Here is a 20766-nt window from a genome sequence, read left to right on the forward strand (position 1 = left end):
CTCACTCTTTCCTGCTTTTGTTCCTTCGTCAGAAGTTTGGGGATCCACCTTGCTGCAACCTTCCTCATATCCAGATCATTATGAATAATGATACCAGCTCTTTCACGTGATATGCCCAAATATGTAGCAATCCTTTTTGCTGACATTCAACGATCTTCCATTATCATGTCCTGAATGGCTTGCACATTTTCGGGAACGGATACAGAAACAGGCTTGCCACTGGGTTTCGCACTATCAGCATCAAAATGGCCAGTTCTGAAGTTTGCCACCCAGCGTTTGACAGTTGCAAATGACGGCCCACGGTCCCCCAAAGTTTGTTTCATTTCATCGGAGATCTGTGTCACACCTTTCACTTGGAGGAAGAGAAACTTCATGACGGTCCTATGCGCCTCTGGACTGAAGCTTGCTGGAGGTGCTGCCATGTTCACTTCTGAAATGAAAAAGAAAAGGATGTTAATACCATATATCACTGTGTTTTGCAACATAGTCTATACAGATCCTGCCCTATATACCCTGCTAAATTCAGCTTCCTAGCTCTTTTTTTCTTGATAAGGCTAAATCTTTATCAGCACCCCCTCGTACAAATTTCCAGGACTATATATATAAAATGTTAAAAAGCACGTATGTTTCTTCCTATCAGGGGGTTCTTTATTTACTATGCATGCACATATAGTGTGTGTATTGTGTAACTAGATAAGTTTCGTAGAATAAACTAACTTATTTTACAAAATATCCCCTACCAAATAGCTGGGTAAGGAAAAAAACAGAAATCCAGCAGACCGACAATTCTCTGAGTTCTTGATTCTGAAGATCCGTGCTTAAAATTCCCTGATTTTACCACGACATTTTACGAGTAAGTTGAATTCCCTAACTTTTCACGGTTTTTTAGGTTGATGGGAACCCTCTGTTTCGTACTAATATATGTATTTTTGGCTGGGAACAAAGAAGCCTATCCGTATTCTATAGGTGTCTGTTAAGCGAGGTTTCACAGTATTGTCATTATTTGCAGTATTATAAAAACTTTAGGTAAAAAGAGCAGCTTTTCTATCCAAAACTTACAATTCTGGATCTCCATCTTTGGGGTTCTCCAGTACTTGACAAGGTACACGTCGTGTTAATTTCTGTTGATCTGATGGATTCTTGGCTTTCTCTATCCACTCAAGAACACCCTGCCAGATCGTCCGTCTCTCCCTGACTGCCTGTGGATTGGCATTGGGTGCTTGACCACCACCGGGAGGTACTTGATTTGACGCAGTGGTTGTTGCAGAAGGAAGATTTTGATTTGACATTGTACTTGGTGGTTGTAGAGAGACAGGAGGCATGGGTCCGACTTGACCTCCTGGAGGGAGGCCTCCTTGTTGTTGTTGTTGCTGCTGCTGCTGCTGTTGTTGTTGTTGCTGTTGCTGCTGTTGTTGTTGCTGTTGTTGGGTGTTTTGTGGATTCAGTTGTCCCGCTTGACTAACTGCTGTCACCATTACTGTATTCGCTGAAACGATTACAAAAATCTATTGAGTTAACGAATGTAAATTAATAGGACACACGTTTAATATAAATAGAAGCTTTTTTTTTTTTTTTTTTTTTTTAATTCACATACGCACTTACAAGTAACAATGACACTCTTTACCGTAGACGTTTCAATGATGGTTTATCATCTTCTTCAATACATTTTTTTAAGTAAACATTATTCGAACTATATTTCCTTCCATGTGTAAACAAATTATAAGCGAAGTGTTGTTCCTTACTTGTATGTATGTGTTTTTTACTGTGAAAATAAAACCTTAAACGGGTAAACCTAGTACAGTTCTAGATATCTTTCATCCATTGTGCTACGACGAATATTCATTCAAGGATATCACTAGAATGATTATTCTAGTAGGCGTTGAATAGTTGGGCGTAGATATATAACATGTCACTTGCTTGTTCAGCAGCTTCAACACACGAGAAGAGGAAGCAAAACAAATGTAAGACAAAGAATACCTCAAAATATGCTACATTAACTTTCTTTTTCTGTAAAGAAGTACATACAGTGGGCTTTTTAAAAGCAGGAAACCCTTTAAACGCGGAACAATTTACACTTGTTTTGAAAGGTTTGCATAATTTGAAACTTAATATCTTAGCCCCTAGGTTATTGAAAGACACAAAGCAGAAACCATTTGACTCTGCTTTGTATTTTATTCTAGAAGTAAATTGCATCATGCGCTTTCCCATGAAGCCGGGTCTACAGGCTAGTGGAAGAAGAACACTTTAGTTTTAATTTGCTTCAACATGGAAGGCAACTGACGTTATTTTTTCTATCAACGCTGTTTCCTTAAAGAATTCGTAAAGAAAAAGACGAGAAACAGTCATTGAAACATTAAGAGAGACATTTTTATCTGTTAATGCTTGCGTGAGTAAGAAATATGAGTAACTCTTACTCTTACGCATACTTAAAGAAAAAAGAAACTACATGGTAGAAAACATTACTTCGAAAATGATACAAACCGAAAATAAAATGTTTTAAAAAATCTATCATATGATAAACTGGAGGGTAAACTCTCCATCCCTACCCTTACTTTCCTTCTAGTGGAACTTTTGGCTAGATAATAACTTCAATAAAATTTATTATTTTTCGAGACTTCCAGGACCAACCACTCAAATTTACAAATCTCATGACCGATAGACATCATGTTAAAATTCTATTATATCAGCGGCGGGCGAATGATAACTCTCCAGCCAGGTGAAGAGCTTGCAACACTTCCACAGATTAATGTACGTGAATGGTGGCTATATGACTGCAAATTTAACTCTCGGAATATGTGATATTCAATTAAGCGTATAACAATAATTTACATTGACCTGGGTCCGCCTGAACCGCGAACTCCGGTAGCGTAATTAGTTTTCAAGTTCAATCAGACGATATCAGACTCGGGCACAAGTATTGATCATGCCACTACAAATAAAAAGCCGCCGAATAACTAAAAGCGTTGTATAAATGCTTACATAATATAATACATAGTAAAACGTTATACAACAGCGTAGCCTGCTGTCGTTCGTATCTACAGAAGGATAAACTGATTAAATTAAAATACTAATATATAATCATTACTTTCAAAAACATATCGTTTGAAAAAGATATCGATGCTTTCCAGCAGAAAGATGTAAACTTAAGATTTTTACTAATCCTCGGGACAGCGACAGAACATGTTAACAAGTACTCAATTCAACTCTGAGGAGGCTAAATATAAAATAGTGGCTTTTCTTTTGCAGTTGTCTTTCACCCATATTGTATGACGTCCGTAACGGTTCAGCAGTGATATATAAGACTAATTCTTTACATAGGCTCTCAGTCACTTCAAGAATTAAATCCGGTACAGTTAAACTTGGGGAGACATCAGGAAAGATCATCTTGCATTGGCAGATCGTCTTCAATACGCTACATTGCATACATGAGGGTCGAATTACAGGATTACCGCCACAGGTGCTTGTGACACGAACAAATGCAATACATAATTTCACACTCTAAGAGACAACATATATATAACGAATCTGGACGAACTGATAAGAAAGAGAAATTAGTGGAAGATCCTCGAAGAAACTCAGTGATACAAAGAACAGATAGAAGAGGAAGTTATGGAAAAACCGCGAAGAAACCTAGGGACACGAACAACAGATAGTACAGAAAGTTGTGGAAGAACCTTGCAGAAGCCCAGCAACACAATATTGTATGTGTTAGAATATGTGATTCTACAGCATGTTCTAAGACAAGAATTGGCAGGTATATCAGATTAAGTGTTTGAAATTGTGGAGATAAATTTAAATGTTTGAGGTTGAGATCTGCAACTTCCTCCCCGTAAGTTGATACAAGGGAACGTCATGTTGAAAATAATAATCAATAACCAGTTCAAAATAAGAACCGTCATAATTAATATAAAAATAAATACTGTATTATCTATATACGATGTATGATGTAATGACGGATATAACAAGCAATTTTTATAGCCTGTCACACAAACTTTCATGGGTAGCTCCTGTTGAGCGTTACTGGAAGCTAACAGAACAAAACATTTAATGACGAATCAATTGCTAACTTATATATTTAAAATATCATTTAATGAGACCGAAAAGATGGTTTGAACACGAGGGAACAGAAGAAAATAAGAAAATTCTATATTTTCGCGACTATAGCACGCTTGGAGTTTACATTATATATATATATATATATATATATATATATATTCAAAACAACACCGACAACGTTTGGGAGGCGATTTCTGACATCAAGATAAGACAAAAAGTATAGACCGACCTGGGTGCACAAGTGCTTTCTTTCGGAGTTATAGGCTGCCGAAAACATGAACTTCAAAGGTCCTTAGCTCCGAAACTATGGGACCTACCGTAGTCGAGTCAATATTTCACTTAGGAACTAATATGTGCCCTACCCAAATATCCATAATTCCGAATCCTGCGATACTTCCACAATAGCTTTTACAAACGGAGTTTGGCTGTGGGCATATAATTTGAAATACTCACAACTACCTCTACAAAAATTGTTGCGGAAGTATCGCAAGACTCTGAAACATGGCTATTTGGATAGGACACTTATTAGTTCCTAAGTGAACTCTTGACCCGACTGCGGTAGGTCCCATAGTTTTGGAGCTATGGACTTTTAAATTTAATTTTTTCATGTTTTCGGCAGCCTTTAACTCCGAAAGGAAGCATTTGTGCACCCAGGTTGGTATATACTTTTTGTCTTATCTTGATGTCAGGAATCACCTGCCAAAGGTTGTCGGTGTTGTTTTGAAACACCCTATATATATATATATATATATATAATGATCACAAAAAAGTTCAAATATTCATAAGAGCTGAAGAAGCTCACTCAAAGAAGTAACGGGAATATTAACGCAACTAACAACACTTTTATAAACTAACCAATATAAATATACACCAAACTTCGGTATACCGAAGTTACTATTGTAGCTATTCTTCTACTTAAAAAAGAAAAAATCTAATATTATGTTCGTTACCTATATTATTATCCATTGCTTGAAAGTGACTAGGCAGGGGAAGCGTTGGCCTATTGAGATGATCTATTAAAGCACTCGTGGTGGTTGTTGGAGCACCACCAGTAGGTCCAAAATGGCGTATAGGCTGAAATCCAGCTGAATTCCCCACGTTTTGGAATATTGCTTGAGGTGGCATAGAACCAGACATTAATCCTTGTTGAGACATAGTTTGATTGGGAGCTTGAAACTGTGGCCATCTTGGACCTGGACCTCTCAGCATATGAGTATCTGGTTGAAGTCCGCTTGGTAGTTGATTCGGTGCTCTTGGTCCGACAGCTTGATTCGAAACGTTTAAACGGAAAGCTTGTTGTTGGTTTACTGGTTGCATTTGTGCGGCTGGACCTTGATTGAACGTGTTAGGACTAGGTTGAGCTCCTGGTGCACGAACGACGCCACCTGTAGGCGGAGGTGGAATGGGTGATCCTTGCCCTTGAGGCCGATATATGTTAGCCATATTAGGTGCTGTCACTGGAATGTCCATAGGAGGTCCCACGGGAGAAGGTTGATTAGGCATTGATACCACTCCAGGAGGTACTGGAACAGGAGCAGCTGGCATACCTTGATGAGGTGGAACGTTAGGTGTAGGACTGATCGGTCTTTCTTTCAAACTGAAATAGAATAATGTATAGATATACTTTATTAATAACAAGTGTAAGCCAAGCTTGAAAGTATAGGGGCAAATCTGCCAAGAAACTACGGAAGTTGTAGTACTTTCATATATATTGCATTAAAAATTATAATCCCACGGTTATGCCGGTTAGGCTAAAGAAGATGGTGATGATGAGTAACGAATGAAATGATGGAATGAAGAAAGTGGGAGGTAACGGGAAAACCCTGAGGAAACCCACGCACACGGTGCTTGTTTATTCACTTGGCGGAGGCTGGGATCGAACCCACTCAAAGCACCAGAGGTGAACGCTCTACCACTGAGCCACCACGCCCCCACTTAAGTAATAGAAAGCTAGATTCTCTCTACATCTTCAAGGCTAATTTAAATGCAGTATGGGGACCGTGGTGGCTCAGTGGTAGAGCGTTCACATTCGGTGCTTGGGGTCCCTGGTTCGATCCCAGCTCGCGCCGTGTGGACTTTGTAGTGGACAACACCATGCTCGTGGGTTTTCTCGGGGTTGTCCCGTTTCCTCCCACTTTCTTCACTCCACCATTTCATTCATTTCTCATTTTCACCGTCTCCTTTAGCCTAACCGGCATAACCGTGGGACGTAAAACTGAAGATTTCATTTTCATTTCTATTACTTAAGTATACAACCATTTTATGTACAGGGATAATTTTTTTTTTCATCTTGAAATGATATGTAAAAGATTTTACACAACGAAACTCATACATATATTTAATGAGGAAAAACAAAGTTGCTGAATACCTGCTGCATTTTGGTTTCTTGAGCACATTGGTCTATGTGGGCAAATATTCTTTCTTCTATGAAACGATTGGTGATTTTAACAGTTTTATTTTGTTCATTTTTTCACACGTTCCTTGTATTGTGAAAGTCATTTTTATAAAGCATGAGCCATTTAAACGAACCTGACGAAGAAATCGGTAAAATCGAACCATTCAAAAATCCCATTTATATTGTCGTGTAATTAAACAAATGAGCCCTTATTTTTATCTTTCAAGAAATAAAAATCAATCTTAGAGGTGAAAATACCTATATTTCAAGCTCTAATCGTAGGGATACGCACCTTGAAAGGCACAGCACTAACCACTGATACAGGGTACTGTACCACCTTAGAAAAACCTCTACATTCGGAGAGATTCTACAGCCGGACTTGTAATTAAATATTTTGGTCTCTGTTTTCCCTTGGAAGACCAAAGATATTCACATCATTTGTTTCAACTTAAAGTTTTAAGTACGTAAAGAACTAGGACCCGCATGAATGATCTTCATCCGTGCTATTTGGCTTAAATCAATTAAATCTCTCACTATCCTGAAAAATGGGTTTTACTGTATTAACGTCTGCCGTTATAATTATTAATCTTGTCTCAGTTTTGAGCATAGTTTTCTACTGTATTATCTACTCAGGCAACGTGGTAGGTGTGTTATCATTATAATGAATGTAACAGTGGATTGCGTTTTCAGGGATAAACAGGTCTGCACATGCATAATTTTAATTCAACAAACATATTCTTTTGCTTGATAACGAAAATTAGTACTTTTTCCTCTTTATTATTTTGGCTATAACTATACTTCTTAGCCTTGTGGTGGACAAACACTATGTACGTGGGTTTTCTCGGGGCTCTCCCGTTTCCTCCCACATTCCTCATTCCACCATTTCATTCATTTATCATCATCACCGCCTCCTTTAGCCTAGACAGCAGAACCGTAAGACGTAAAACTGAAAGAGAGAGACTATACTCCTTAGGCCTCCTTGCTAGTCTAGTGGCTAGCACGTGTGCCTTCTACCGGGTTAGATTTTCGGTGGGAGAGTATTAAAATAATTTGAACCAGGGTTGGCTGGTTTAAACCAACTGTTTAAAAAAAAAAAAAACTGGTTTAAACAAAACAAAACAAAAAAAAAAAAATGTTCGTAAAAGTGTAAGTGTTTGTAAAATCTTGATGAACACACATTTGTGGATTATCACGTTTCACTCCCGTATATTATTCGTATTATATTCAGACCTAAATTCCCCATTCATTACTCAGAAAGATTATACTACAAATGCAACAACTTTTTTTTATAAGTTTATAAATGTTTGTTTTGTGATTTTTTTTGTAGTTGTTATTATTGTTATGTAATTGCAATCAAAGAAAAATTCTAAATATTGTTTCGTTTCAATGCTTACTATTGATAAAATACATCGAAATGCTGTACTTTTGTGTGCGTGGGGGGGGGGGGGGGGGAAGTCATAGACCCCAGAGAGGCATTTAGTGAAATGAGAAGTATCTTTGGTATCTATTTATGTATAAATGAGTCCGAGCCAAAGTGGACTCAATAATTCGTATCTTTATTCACTTTTCTTACTGATATGCAAATTAAGTCGTCGTACTTCTTTAACTTGGACTAATGAAAGTCGTTGTTAACTAACTTGAACTAAATTAGTTCTTCTGTACTCCGTAGTACTTTGAAATTGTCCATATGTAATTCTGTATAATGGTTTCACTTGTGCAACTGTTTATCGTTTTGTCCTTCTGAAATGACTCTTGACAGTTATATTAAGAAGCATGTAAAGTTCAGTACAGCGTATTTTTTATCAGGATTACTTCGTGAGTGAGTCGGTAGACGATTGGAACAGAACAGAAAGATGTGCACATACTTCGGTAGGTGATTCGTGACTGGTGTGCACATCTGTTTGTTCCGTTCCAATTGTCAGGATTCGATTTTCGTTTTCAGGTTGGCACTCCTGTCACTCGTACACGACGCGGAATTCGACAACATGCAAGAAACGAATCACCTCGCGGAGTTTGTGCACATCTTTCAGGTTCATCCTGTATATTCCTTGTCTCTTGCACATATTTATTATGTTTAGTTTGTTAATTTGTGTAAATAGCCCCGTCATTATTCTTCACACAACATTAGTGCTAAGTTGTTCTGCTTTATAAAACAATTAAAAAAAAAGAGAGAGAATACTTTCCTATACAAATCAACTGTCTGAAAAATCAACAAAATAAATTAATAACCACCTTTCTTTATTTTGCAAAAAGAATTAATTTGCAAAAGATACAATATAATTAATTAATAAAAATAAAAAATGGGAACGCCATAGCTGGTGAACAGTATGATCATATAAAGGAAACTACAAAGAATGAAGGAAATGAGGAAACTACTACGCCAGTACTCTGAGGAATATAATTCTTAACGATCAACAGTTACAATAATCATGCATTATTAGAACAATAAGAAAGGCTTCCATAACCAATTGTTAAAACAGTATCTTCAAGGTTACATTTAAAACTAAAGTATATATAAACATAGTACCGTAAGTTCTTCCCAAACGCCACTTACATAGTTGCTCCAAATAATTTTTACATGTTCCAGTGCATATTATTCTGTTCATGAGCACTTGCAGGTGAAGAAGATTGAACAATATCAGTAAATAAAAAAAGACTTGGGACTGTAAGAAAACATAACGACGATTATCGGCTTGCAGAAGACTGACCATGATGCATCAACGCTATTAAGGCTTCTGGAAAGATTTCGACTTACCTAAAATTTTGTCTACTTAACTACTGCAAGATTTAATGAAATGAAATCTTTGAGTTTTACGTCCCACGATTATGCCGGTTAGGCTAAACGAGACGGTGATGATGAGTAATGAATGAAATGGCGGAATGAAGAAAGTGGGAGGAAACGGGAGAACCCCGAGAAAACCCACGCACACGGTGTTTGTCCATTTCAAAGTTCACATGGCGGGGGCTGGGATCAAACCCGGGACCCCAAGCACCAGAGGTGAACGCTCTACCACTGAGCCACCGCGGCTCCCTGCAAGATTTAATGAGGTTAACAGAATCAACAATAAGCTGAGGTCGGACAAACCACGTAAGGTGCGACTTCTATATACCATACAAGCTGTCAATGTATCTCTCCAGACCCTGTGCAAAACCAAAAACCACAGCCATACGATGCAAATATATTTCTCTTACTCTTATTCATTATGATCGTAGAATCTGTGTCGCTTTGAATGAATGAATGAATGAATTGGATGGATGAATAGAAATGGGGTTAAATATAATAATTTTTATGAACAAGAGATAAAAACACTGGCAAAGATGTGTGAGCAGTGTGTGTTACACAGTGTAATAAAATCCTTTAACAATACTCCATAAAAATAGACATCAGGTTTTCAACAACACTCTGCTTTCACACACAAGGCCAAAATAACACAAAAGTGGCTCACGTCATGAACAATGTAATCGAGTTTACTAATTATATGGATTGTCCGGTTGCGAGTCCGGATTTGAATCCACTTTGTGGTATGAACTGGAGAGGATGATTTATAGTAAACGTCACCTCATCGCACAATCTGTAAAACGATTCCTTGTCGAAACTCTGAAGCGATCCCCCCTGTAAATGGTCCATGATATCACAGATGCATGGCCTGACCGTTTGTGACTTTTAATTAAGAATAAGGAAGTCAATTTGAATACTTTTAATTGCACTTTGATGAATAATATGGAGAAAAGAAGCCCATTTCTTATTTTTGTATATGTGTGACAGAATTTATGGCAATACCAGGTATTAGCTACATACATAATGGACCATTTATCTTGAAATACCTAAAAACTTTTAAACTAAAAATGTAAGAAATTTTGCACTATGCAAATATCCCCACGGGGGCATTGTTTGACATACTCTGTAATATCAAAGATTAACGGTGTTCTTAAATTAGTATTGGCAGCACCCTATCACACTTGGCTCTGATTGGCTGAGGGACATCACGTGACCTGATCACGTGGTATGACGTCATATAGGTCAATATCCTCTTGATTTTGGCAGGGCTACCTTGGCTCATCCCATAAATTTTCGCAGGGGTACGTAGGAAATTGCCAAACTCAAAAATTTGGTGTGGAAACCTAGGACCAGGGACCAGGATATGTATCTCTGTAAGTTTTTGGAGTTCACTTCGTTCCCTTTCATGGGTAAAAATTGCCAAAAATTCAAATTTCAAAGGTTTTTGACCTAATTTATCCCTTTTCATGATCTCTTATTCTTTTATGTGGTTATATGGATGTGTACAAGGATCCATTCTCTTTCATAAGGCATGGGCACATTGGTGCAGCCCTTTAAAAATTTGGGAGGGGTACATTGTCCTACCTCTTAAATTTTGGAAATTGCCAAATTTAAAAAAAAAGTGGTATAGTAGTATAGGACCCTAATAAATACCATTATAAATTTGGGTGGTCCATCTCGTTTCGTTTCATGGGTAACAAATTGCCAAAAGTTAGTACAACCACGTGTTCGGTTATTGACCTAACTTATTCGTTCCCCCAAGTTATTGGGGGATCGAAATGGATCCCCGAAACTTAAGAGGTACATACCCTGGTCCTAGGCTACCATACCAAACATTTACATTTGGCAATTTCCAAAATTTAAGTGGGCTGGTCCTACGGACACCTGCCAAAATTTAGGGGTTGGGCCAAGGTACTGCTGTCAAAATCAAGAGAACATCGACCCCTATGACGTTATACCACGTGATCAGGTCACATGACGTTCCTCAGCCAATCACAGCCGAGTGCGATAGGATGCTGCCAATATTACTATTAATACTACATAAAGTTATATTTTTTTTTTTTTTCAAAACACACTATCTCAGCTTATTACATGTTTCAAATCTGCATATTAAACGAAACCATATCATGCTTATTATTCAATGTTACAAACTAAGGACGCTAATATGACCTAAGTAACCTAAGTAGCTTAAAGGATAGAAGAATTGTATATTCTCTTACTATTTTAAGAAATATATTGACAAATAGAATTAATAATTCAACATATCCCTTTCTATGTACACTCATGTCCAAAATGATTGTCGCATATCTATAACTGCCTTTATGTAAGAATATAATTTGATAATGATTTTGCAGCGTACTTTTAATACTGATACTATGTGTATAATCGGGAAATGTATCTTTGTGGTAAATTTCATGGAAAAGGATTTATAAATACGAAAATTAGAATGAGTAAAACAAAATGTTACTAAATGGACAAGAAAGTTTTATTGTTCTTATTATTGCTCTTTTGACATGAAATCTGACACATACATGTCTTTGCCGATTATACATGTACTAACATTGTGAGAAATATCAGGCGAATTCGTTATCAAATTATCTTTCTACAACAACATATTTATAGACATGCGACAATAATTTTGGACATGTGTGTACCAAAATATCGCTTCAGAAATCAAAATATCTTTTTATATACCTTTGTCGAAAAGTTCAACTCATGCACATTCACCCACTATACGAATGCTGAGAGTCTATAATAAATTGAATGATAGGATAGACCTATTTTCAGATAGAAAAGTTAAATTTGTTAAACTTCTGTATAAAATATTGAATAATGACCATGTATGATTTATCATTGTTTGTTAACGTACTGATATATATGTATATTATTTTTCACATAGCTGGATTACTTTTATTTTTCTTTCTTTTCATGTTTTAGGTTTTCTTCTTTGTAAGGTTTATGTTGCCTTTAATTATGTATGTCTGTGTACTTTCATATAAATAAATAAATAAATAAAAATGACAACCATCAAAATTTTGGAGACCTCTACAACAGTAATAGCGGAATTGAGACGGATGGGGTAATGAACAACCAAACTACTTTCGTGTCGAATATTACAATAGTCATGTGGCGTATTTCGAGTAAATGAGAGAAAAATAAGAAAATACTGAAAACTTGCCTATTTTCGTAAGTTTTTATTTCGGAAAACAGCTAAGGTAAGTATCACGTTCAATCACATGGATGGTTTTCAAAAGGTGTAAAGATCACACTGCCGTTTACAGCAATTTGATAACTCAAATCGTCCCGGAGATACGATGAACATTGGTAAAGTTTGCTATATTGCTTAATACGTAATTGGGACAACATTTTGTAATTACAACTACCAAAAAACTGTTCCTGTAATGCTATAGAAGCAAAAGGGGATTTAGGATTTAGATTTCTGGGCTTTCGGCATCTAAGGCCACTTAGCCCGTCACGTTTGAGGGATGACGTCCATCGGCGAGCACACTATCCGGGGAAGGGGAAGGAAGGAAGAAAGCGGCTTGGGACCTGTAAGTTAGGTACCATCCCGGCATTTGCCTGGTGTGAATTAAGAAAATCCAGGAAAACCTCAGTCAAGGTGGCTGGCCTGAAAAACGTTTTACACTTTTTCGACCGAGTGCCCCCACTGAGAATCGAACCTGGGACCACTGAACAGAAGAAAGGAAAGCAAAATAATTTTAAACATTTCCCACAACTATGTCATTTTGTAAAGTATAGCAATCTTTATCCATGTTTTTCATACCTCCGGAACGGTTCGAAATATTACATTACTTTAAGACATTACTATCTTTTTCTTTTGAAAACATCTACGCTATGTGATCAAAAGTATACGGATACCCCCAAAAAATATACTGTTTTCATATTAGGTGCATTGTGCTGCCACCTACTGCCAGGTACTCATTATCAGCGACCTCAGTAGTCACTAGACATTGTGAGAAAGCAGAATAGAGCGCTTCGCGGAACTCATGGACTTCGAACGTTGTCAAGTGATTGGGTGTCACTTGTATCAGAAGTCTGTACGCGAGATTTCCACACTCCTAAACATCCCTAGGTCCACTGTGTCTGATATGATAGTGAACTGGAAACGTGAAGGAACACGTACAGCACAAAAGCGTACAGGCCGACCTTGTCTGTTGACTGACAGAGACCGCCGACAGTTCAAGAAGGTTATAAAGTGTAATAGGCAGACATATATCCAGACCATCACACAAGAATTCCAAACTGCATCAGGATCCACTTCAAGTACTATGACAGTTAGGCGTGAGGTGAGAAAACTTGGATTTCATGGTCGAGCGGCTGCTCATAACCCACACATCACGCAGGTAAATGCCAAATGCCAAACGACGCCTCGCTTGGTGTAAGGAGCGTAAACATTGAACGATTGAACAGTGGGAAAACGTTGTTTGGAGTGACGAATCACGGTACACAATGTGGCGATCCGATGGCAAGGAGTGGGTATGGCGAATGCCCGGTGAACGTTATCTGTCAGCGTGTGGAGTGCTAACAGTAAAATTCGGGGGTGGTGGTGTTATGGCGTAGTCGTGTTTTTCTTGGAGGGGTCTTGCACCCCTTGTCGTTTTGCATGGCACTCTTATAGCGCAGGCCTACATTGATGTTTTAAGCAGCTTCTTGTTTCCCACTGTTGAAGAGCAATTCGGGGATGGCGATTGCATCTTTCAACACGATCGAACACCTGTTCATACTGCACGGCCTGTGGTGGAGTGGTTACACGACTATAACATTCCTGTAGTGGACTGGCCTGCACAGAATCCTGTCTTGAATCCTATAGAACACCTTTGGAATGTTTTGGAATGCCGACTTCGTACCAGGCCTCACCGGCCCACATCAATACCTCTCCTCAGTTCAGCACTCCGTGAAGAGTGGGCTGCCATTCCCCAAGAAACCTTCCAGCACCTGATTGGAAGTATGCCTGCGAGAGTGGAAACTGCCATCAAGGCTAAGGTTAGGCCAACACCATATTGAATTCCAGCAGTATCGATGGAGGGCGCCACGAATTTGTAAGTCATTTTCAGCCAGGTGTTCGGATACTTTTGATCACATAGTGTATACGACTGAAAGTGATGCTTTTGTTAACAGTTTTATGAAATACAGTCTTTCAAAAAAAAAAAAAAAAAAGTCAAGTTTCCAATTCTTTGTTACTTCGTAATTATTCATTCGAAATATGTCATATCACGACCATACTATTAGCCACTAAAGTACAGGGTGTATCAAAAAGGACTTTACAACATTGAAAACTCATATTGATTTATTTATTTAGCTTACAGATATGGTTTTAGTGTCATTTATAGAAAATACATCAAGTTGTTTACCTTATACCTAAAGAGGTTCAATGTGGCTTCGATTGGTGATGGGCACACATCCCTTCTAAGACGATTACTTGCAGCATCAGGTGTGACTTGTTTAATTGAGAAGTAAATCCTAGCTCTGGGTTCTAGTAGAGAAGCCGGTAAGAGTGGAACAAACACGGTATCCTTGAAGAACCCCAAAAAGAAGAAATCAAGAGATGTCAGATCCAGCTCGGACGATCCATTTACCTGGACAAGTAAAGGCTAGCGCTTGCGGTGGCTTCTCTCTAAACTAGTGTACTACATGAGTCAAAACTTGATGTATTTTGCTACAAAATGACACCAAAACCATGTCTATGAGATAAATGAGTAAACCAATATATATATTTTCAAAGTTGTAACTTTCTTTTTGATACACCCTGTAATTTCCTGGACTTACTTGCGTTACTGCTTTTGTAGAGATCTCCAAAATTTGGATGTTCATGGTATTGAAGTATTCTTTATTTTGTAACACTGAACGATAAATGTGGTATTTTTAGTTTACGTTTAATATGCAGATTTGAATATGTAATAATCTGATGTAATGCTATTTGAAAAATACAATTTTATGTTCGGTTGGCCACACTGTTAATCTGAAGATACTGCAGATTATGTTAAACTATTTCCCGTTGTTGGTATTACATCGTACAAAATTTCAGTTTTTTTAAAAAAAGAAATCAATTACTTTAAAAAATACAAGTGTGTTTCAAAACAAATGGTTCACCCTGTATATTTAGAACGTCAAAATAGTGGAACTAAATCCTCAGAGACCAGCTGCGGTAGATATGACAAAAATAAAACCAAATAAGTCTATAAGAACATTCGACACATACAGCATTTCATACAAATGTTGCTCTGGTTGGGACAAACGAGAAGATTTATCTTTTTAATGCAACAAATGCAAAGTTATCCGACATGCAAACAGGCGCTTTATTTAGTACATCATTTACAACTGATCTATATGTGAATATACATATCATTAAAAGGACTGACACTGACATGCATGCATTATTATTATTATTATTGTAAAATATTTAAAACAAAATGCGCAATTACAAACTTGAAATTAGAAGCTGTATTGTAATGATTAACTAACACCTATAATATGAACTGGGAATCCTAATTTGATTATTATATTTCTGGTACTTACACTTCGTTTCACTTTAGCTGCTTTTGAAACACTCTCAACTGTATGAAGTGTGTGTAACTAGAAGCAACTTAGATTGTTTATATATACGTACCGCTAAGCTACGAGTTAATGTGTGCAGTGTTCTCTAAAATTTTAAAGTTAAAGCTGACTTCAGAGTTTTCTGCGGCGAAAATGACAAAATTGAATAAAATGTATAAATATTTCTGAAGCCGAAACTCTTAATTAGTGCTGTGGTGGACAGCATCGTGTCCGTAGGTTTTCTCGGGTTACTCCCGTTTCCTCCCACTTTCTCATTCCACCAATTCTTCCATCATCATTCACTTGCCTTAAACATCGCCTCCCTTAGCATAAAGATCACAATCGTGGGACTTAAAACTGAATGATTTAATTTCATTTCTTTTCTTCATTAGTATTTGGGCGTTGTATGCAACAGAATTGGTTGCCGAAATCATCTTTTATAGTAATAAAATGGTATAGGCCTATGTGTGTGTGTCATCAGCTTTTCGCATAGTAAAGAGCTACTAACATTGTTAACACACATAGAGCTTAGCCAGCACATCTAATCGTCTATGAAGCAGTTTTATTATTAATTATTAATTATTATTATTATTATTATTATTATTATTATAGGGGGCCGCGGTGGCTCAGTGGTAGAGCGTTCACCTCTGGTGCTAGGGGTCTCGGGTTCAAACCCTGCTCCCGCCAAGTGAACTTTGTGGTGGACAAACACCGTGTGTGTGGGTTTTCTCGGGGTTCTCCCGTTTCCTCCCACTTTCTTCATTCCACCATTCCATTCATCTCTCATTATCAACGTCTCCTTTAGCCTAACCGGCATAACCGTGGGACGTAAAACTCAAAAATTTCATTTCATTTTATTATTATTATTATTATTATTATTATTATTATTATTTTCGGCTTGGAAAGGGGATTTGAGAACTCAAACATATGTACATTTCTTCTCTGTTTATCTGTACCGGGTGTCCCAGAAGAAGTGACTCACTTGTTGTTAGGTGCGGTAGGTTAAGCTGTACGATTCTTGTTGTTTGTTTGTTTCTTGTTTTGTTTGTCTTGTTTTTCCTTTTTTTCAGTTGGCAACACTACAAGATGGCGGCTTGCATGACATTTGAAAAACGTTTCCAATGCGTTCGCCTACTTTTTGAGACAGACAACGTTACGAAGTCCTGTGACAAATGAAGGAGCTCTACGGTGATCCTGCGCCACAGCAGAAAACAATAACAAGGGACATTTGAAGGACAAGGTATACGCAGAACCCATAACAGTGCTGCGGAATTGACGGCGCGAATCACCGAGGAATTCAACAACACTCCCGTTCAGATGTGCCAAGATGCGTGCAGAAATATACATCTCCGGATGCAGGGATGCATCAATGTTAATGGCCGCCAGGTGGACCTTCAAATGAAGAATAGGGATTAGTTACTGCAAAGCACTTGATTTTTACATTATTCCTCTGTATCTACAATTTTGTTTCATGCTATTCTTGTTTTATAATAAAAAGGTACTGATTACTCAAAAGGTGAGTCACTACTTCTAGTACACCCTGTATGCAACCTACCTTACTTCCGTGTTATGCGGCAATCAAATTCTTGTAGAGAAATTCTTTAAGGACATTCTTCTTCGTTTATATGTATGGATATATATTCAGGTTCTCAATTAAAACCTGTCAACTACGAGTGCTCACGGCTAGTACCAGAAATATAATAATCCTATCAGAATTCCCAAGGCTATACTAGTTGGGAGTTAGTTAATCGTAACAAACTGTTCCATATTGTATCTGTGTTAAAGTGTAATGTAATAAGTTAAAAAGAAAGTGATAGTTTAAGAGATATAGTATCAAGAAAAAAGACATATAAATAGTGAAGACAGCAACGTCGAAGAAAATGAACCACTAACCTGTAACCTTTTAATAATACCAAATGTCTGGGATCTTTAGCATAATTTTTTGTTTGAGACGTTTGTAAATCTCCTCCCGCCTTTTCGTATAACTTGAAGAGAGCAGGTATTTTTCTTGGTGACAATACAGATAAATGGATCCCTCTCTGGAAAGTTTCAAAAGAATAGGCACTGAAAATGTTCATCGGGAAACAAAAGGATAAATGAAATAACACAAAGATATTTTCTTTTTTATTTCTTCATTTAAAACATTACTAAGTAGTTTATCTTTGAAACGAGTATTACTTTTAAGTCAGGTCTAATGGTGAATACAGTTTGAAAGTATGCGCGCAGGCTCTTGGCATCTCTTGCGTACAAATTGAAGCCATTTGCATTCACGGCGTCAGTCTGTACGCTTCGTAGTGCGAGGTTCAAATGTTTAAGAAATCGAACCTGCTGACTGAAATATGTCAGACCTCAGGTCCCTACATTAGAAACATGACAGCTGGAAAGGTTCATCGCCAGAAATGCGATGCACGGTGCACGGTGACAATACAATGAGTATAACCAAGAGCGGAAATGGGTCAGAATATTTAAGGGAGGTATAGAAAACGTCCATGACGAATCGAGTTGTGATTTATTATCTGTTAATGATTTCAGGATTTAGTGCAGGTTGTTCAAACCAAAATTCACGGAAACAGGAGATGTACAACTTTGAAGTTCCCATCGAGCCTTCCTGGGCGGCAACGATTTAGACAATGATCAAGAAGTGAAAACGATAGTAAAGAATCGGCTATCATCACACGTGGTAAGTTCTATGGGGACGGTATCCAAAAACTTATTTGTTATGATAAAACCAGCAAGAAAAAATAAAGAATTACAAGTTAATTCAGAAAATAAATGTTTTCAACAATGTTTATTTTTTTTTTTCCTTTCAGTTGCAAAACTGACCTTACTTAAAAAATAACTCTCGTGCATCATATGCTTTAAAAATATATTGGTTACGGAGAAAATTTGCTAAAAATATATTGACAAAGATGGCTCTTTATATTATAAAAAGACAACGTGTTGTAATTGTGCTAATGTCGAATGCCGACAAGAGGGACAAAGTACATAAAACGATTCGACTTCTTCATTCTACATTTCCATAGCCTCAGTTACTTTCTTGATATAATTTAGACGCTTTCAATTTCAAGCTTGCCCTCGGAAAATATGTGAAACATTCTTTGGCTTCATCCCCGCCACCCTCTTACGGAGGAATCTTCCCTTTGCTTTGGGAAAAGACATGAATGAGCTCAGCTGTGTTGCCAATTTGTCATTCAGTCATTTGGTCTTGGCGAAGGACGATTGTAGGTTACTTAGAATGGTTAACAAGACGGTGCACAGCGAAGCTCTTGAAGTAATTAAATGTGGCAACCCTGTCGGTATCCAACCATTGAAGGATATCGGCCACAGTAAATTGTCTCTCCTCTTTCGAGGGACGTACGGGTAAACATACATCGACAACAGCGGCACACTTGAAACAGAAAGGCTCTAGTTGGTCTGCTCCACAGGTTATTTTCGCAGTTGCCGATTTTTCTGGATCTGAAATACCAGTACATGGTAATTTGAATCACAAGCAGAGGTACAAAAGCCCAAGAAACAAAAAAGAAAAAAGTAAATGGCTTTACTAAAGAAAGAAAAGTTTTTTCAAGACTTTTTTTGCCTGAATTTTTTTTAAATATTACAATTTTAGTGGATAGGTAGCAATACGTTCTATTTTTCTCTCTCCTTTATAGCACGAATAAAGCATTTAATTACTGCACTCTAAAAAATTCAAGAATCACAGAAAATTGGTCATTCGATAGATAGTATTGGATAAAATATTAAATGTACACTGAGTGATCACTGAACTGCGACCACTTACCTAATACTTTGTTTTTTCATTTTGTCCCTGGACACGGCGAGGCATGGATTCTGCAAGTTGCTGATATGTTTCTATGGGAATCTAACATTACATATTCCTCATGGCATCCGACAATGAGCCCACAAATGTCGGTGAGAGAGTCATAACTCGTCGTTCCATAACATCCCATAGATGTTCGATCCGGTGAGTTAGGTGGCCAATTCACATGCTGCAGCTCCGTGGAATATTCAAGTCAATGAAGTACAGTTCTGTCTCGGTGGCACTGTGCATTGTCGTCCCGGAAAATGCCGTCTCCGTGTAGATAGTAGTGTTGCTGCATTGTAGGGTACGTGATCCCCTAACACCTGAACATACACAACAATGTCACTGCCCATGCACTCGCCTGTCCGAGTGGTGTAGCACGAACAGTGATTCATCGGACCAACACATACTTTTCCAATCATCCGTTGTTCAATTAGCGCACTCCTGTGCCTTAGCGCGACGAAGTCGTCGGTAACGAGTCGTGAGGAGTGGGTCGTCGTTTGCTGTGAAGCTTCGTGCGTGCCAGTGTACGCCACATAATGGTGTTGTGCATCCACTATTGGATTGGTCACGTAATTCCCGGACACTGATGGTTCGTTTGGCTGTCAAACCATTCTGTTGCGTCGCTCACTCCGCGATGTAACCTTCTGTACGCCTTTGCAGTTCCGTCTCTTGGAGGCCGTTACCCCATTTTCTTGTCATTCCTTATACACCTTCACTACACTGGAGCGGACACACCCAAGTGTTACTAACTGGGTCATTGACGCACCTGTTGCTCGGGTACCCACAATCATGCCCTTTTAGAATACGGATAAATCCTGCCCATCTCCATTTTAACAGCGTGCTGTCTGCCAACATATAACCTCGAGTATGTTCTTTCTCTGCAATACTCTCAGTCAAAGTGGTCATGTTATCAGCTTGGCTGCTGGCCACTCATTCTTGCGTGGAGAGATGATCGCAATCAGTGAGCACTCACTGTAGAAATCGAAAGAGTGTGTCTAGAAGAGTGGAGTGAAGACTTTAAAGCTGATCTTTACGGAAGGACAATTGTATTGTTAGAGGGAGTGAAGTAGGTTGAATTCCTAACATTAATAGTGAGGACACGAAGTACGAACATGAATTAAAAGCAAGGACAGGAACAGCGAAAGACGCATTTAAGAAGAAAAGTATATTTTGCAGGTC

The 20766-nt window shown here is 38.0% G+C and overlaps 1 protein-coding gene across 3 annotated transcripts in view; it reads right to left on the reverse strand.

Moving 5' to 3' along the window:
- Positions 1-20766, reverse strand: part of LOC145670386 (mediator of RNA polymerase II transcription subunit 25-like) — a 90146-nt gene that overhangs the window by 43914 nt on the left and 25466 nt on the right. For all 3 annotated transcript variants that reach the window (XM_081739003.1, XM_081739004.1, XM_081739005.1), the window contains 3 exons: positions 17679-17824; positions 5007-5653; positions 1060-1486 (listed from right to left, as the gene is read on the reverse strand). In XM_081739003.1, the coding sequence (XP_081595129.1) occupies positions 1060-1486; positions 5007-5653; positions 17679-17824 (1220 nt within the window). The remainder of the gene's footprint in view (positions 1-1059; positions 1487-5006; positions 5654-17678; positions 17825-20766) is intronic.

The sequence above is a fragment of the Thermobia domestica genome, chromosome 14 (genome assembly GCF_964235325.1).
Source record: "Thermobia domestica chromosome 14, izTheDome1.hap1.1, whole genome shotgun sequence".
In the NCBI taxonomy this organism is placed as follows: domain Eukaryota; kingdom Metazoa; phylum Arthropoda; class Insecta; order Zygentoma; family Lepismatidae; genus Thermobia; species Thermobia domestica.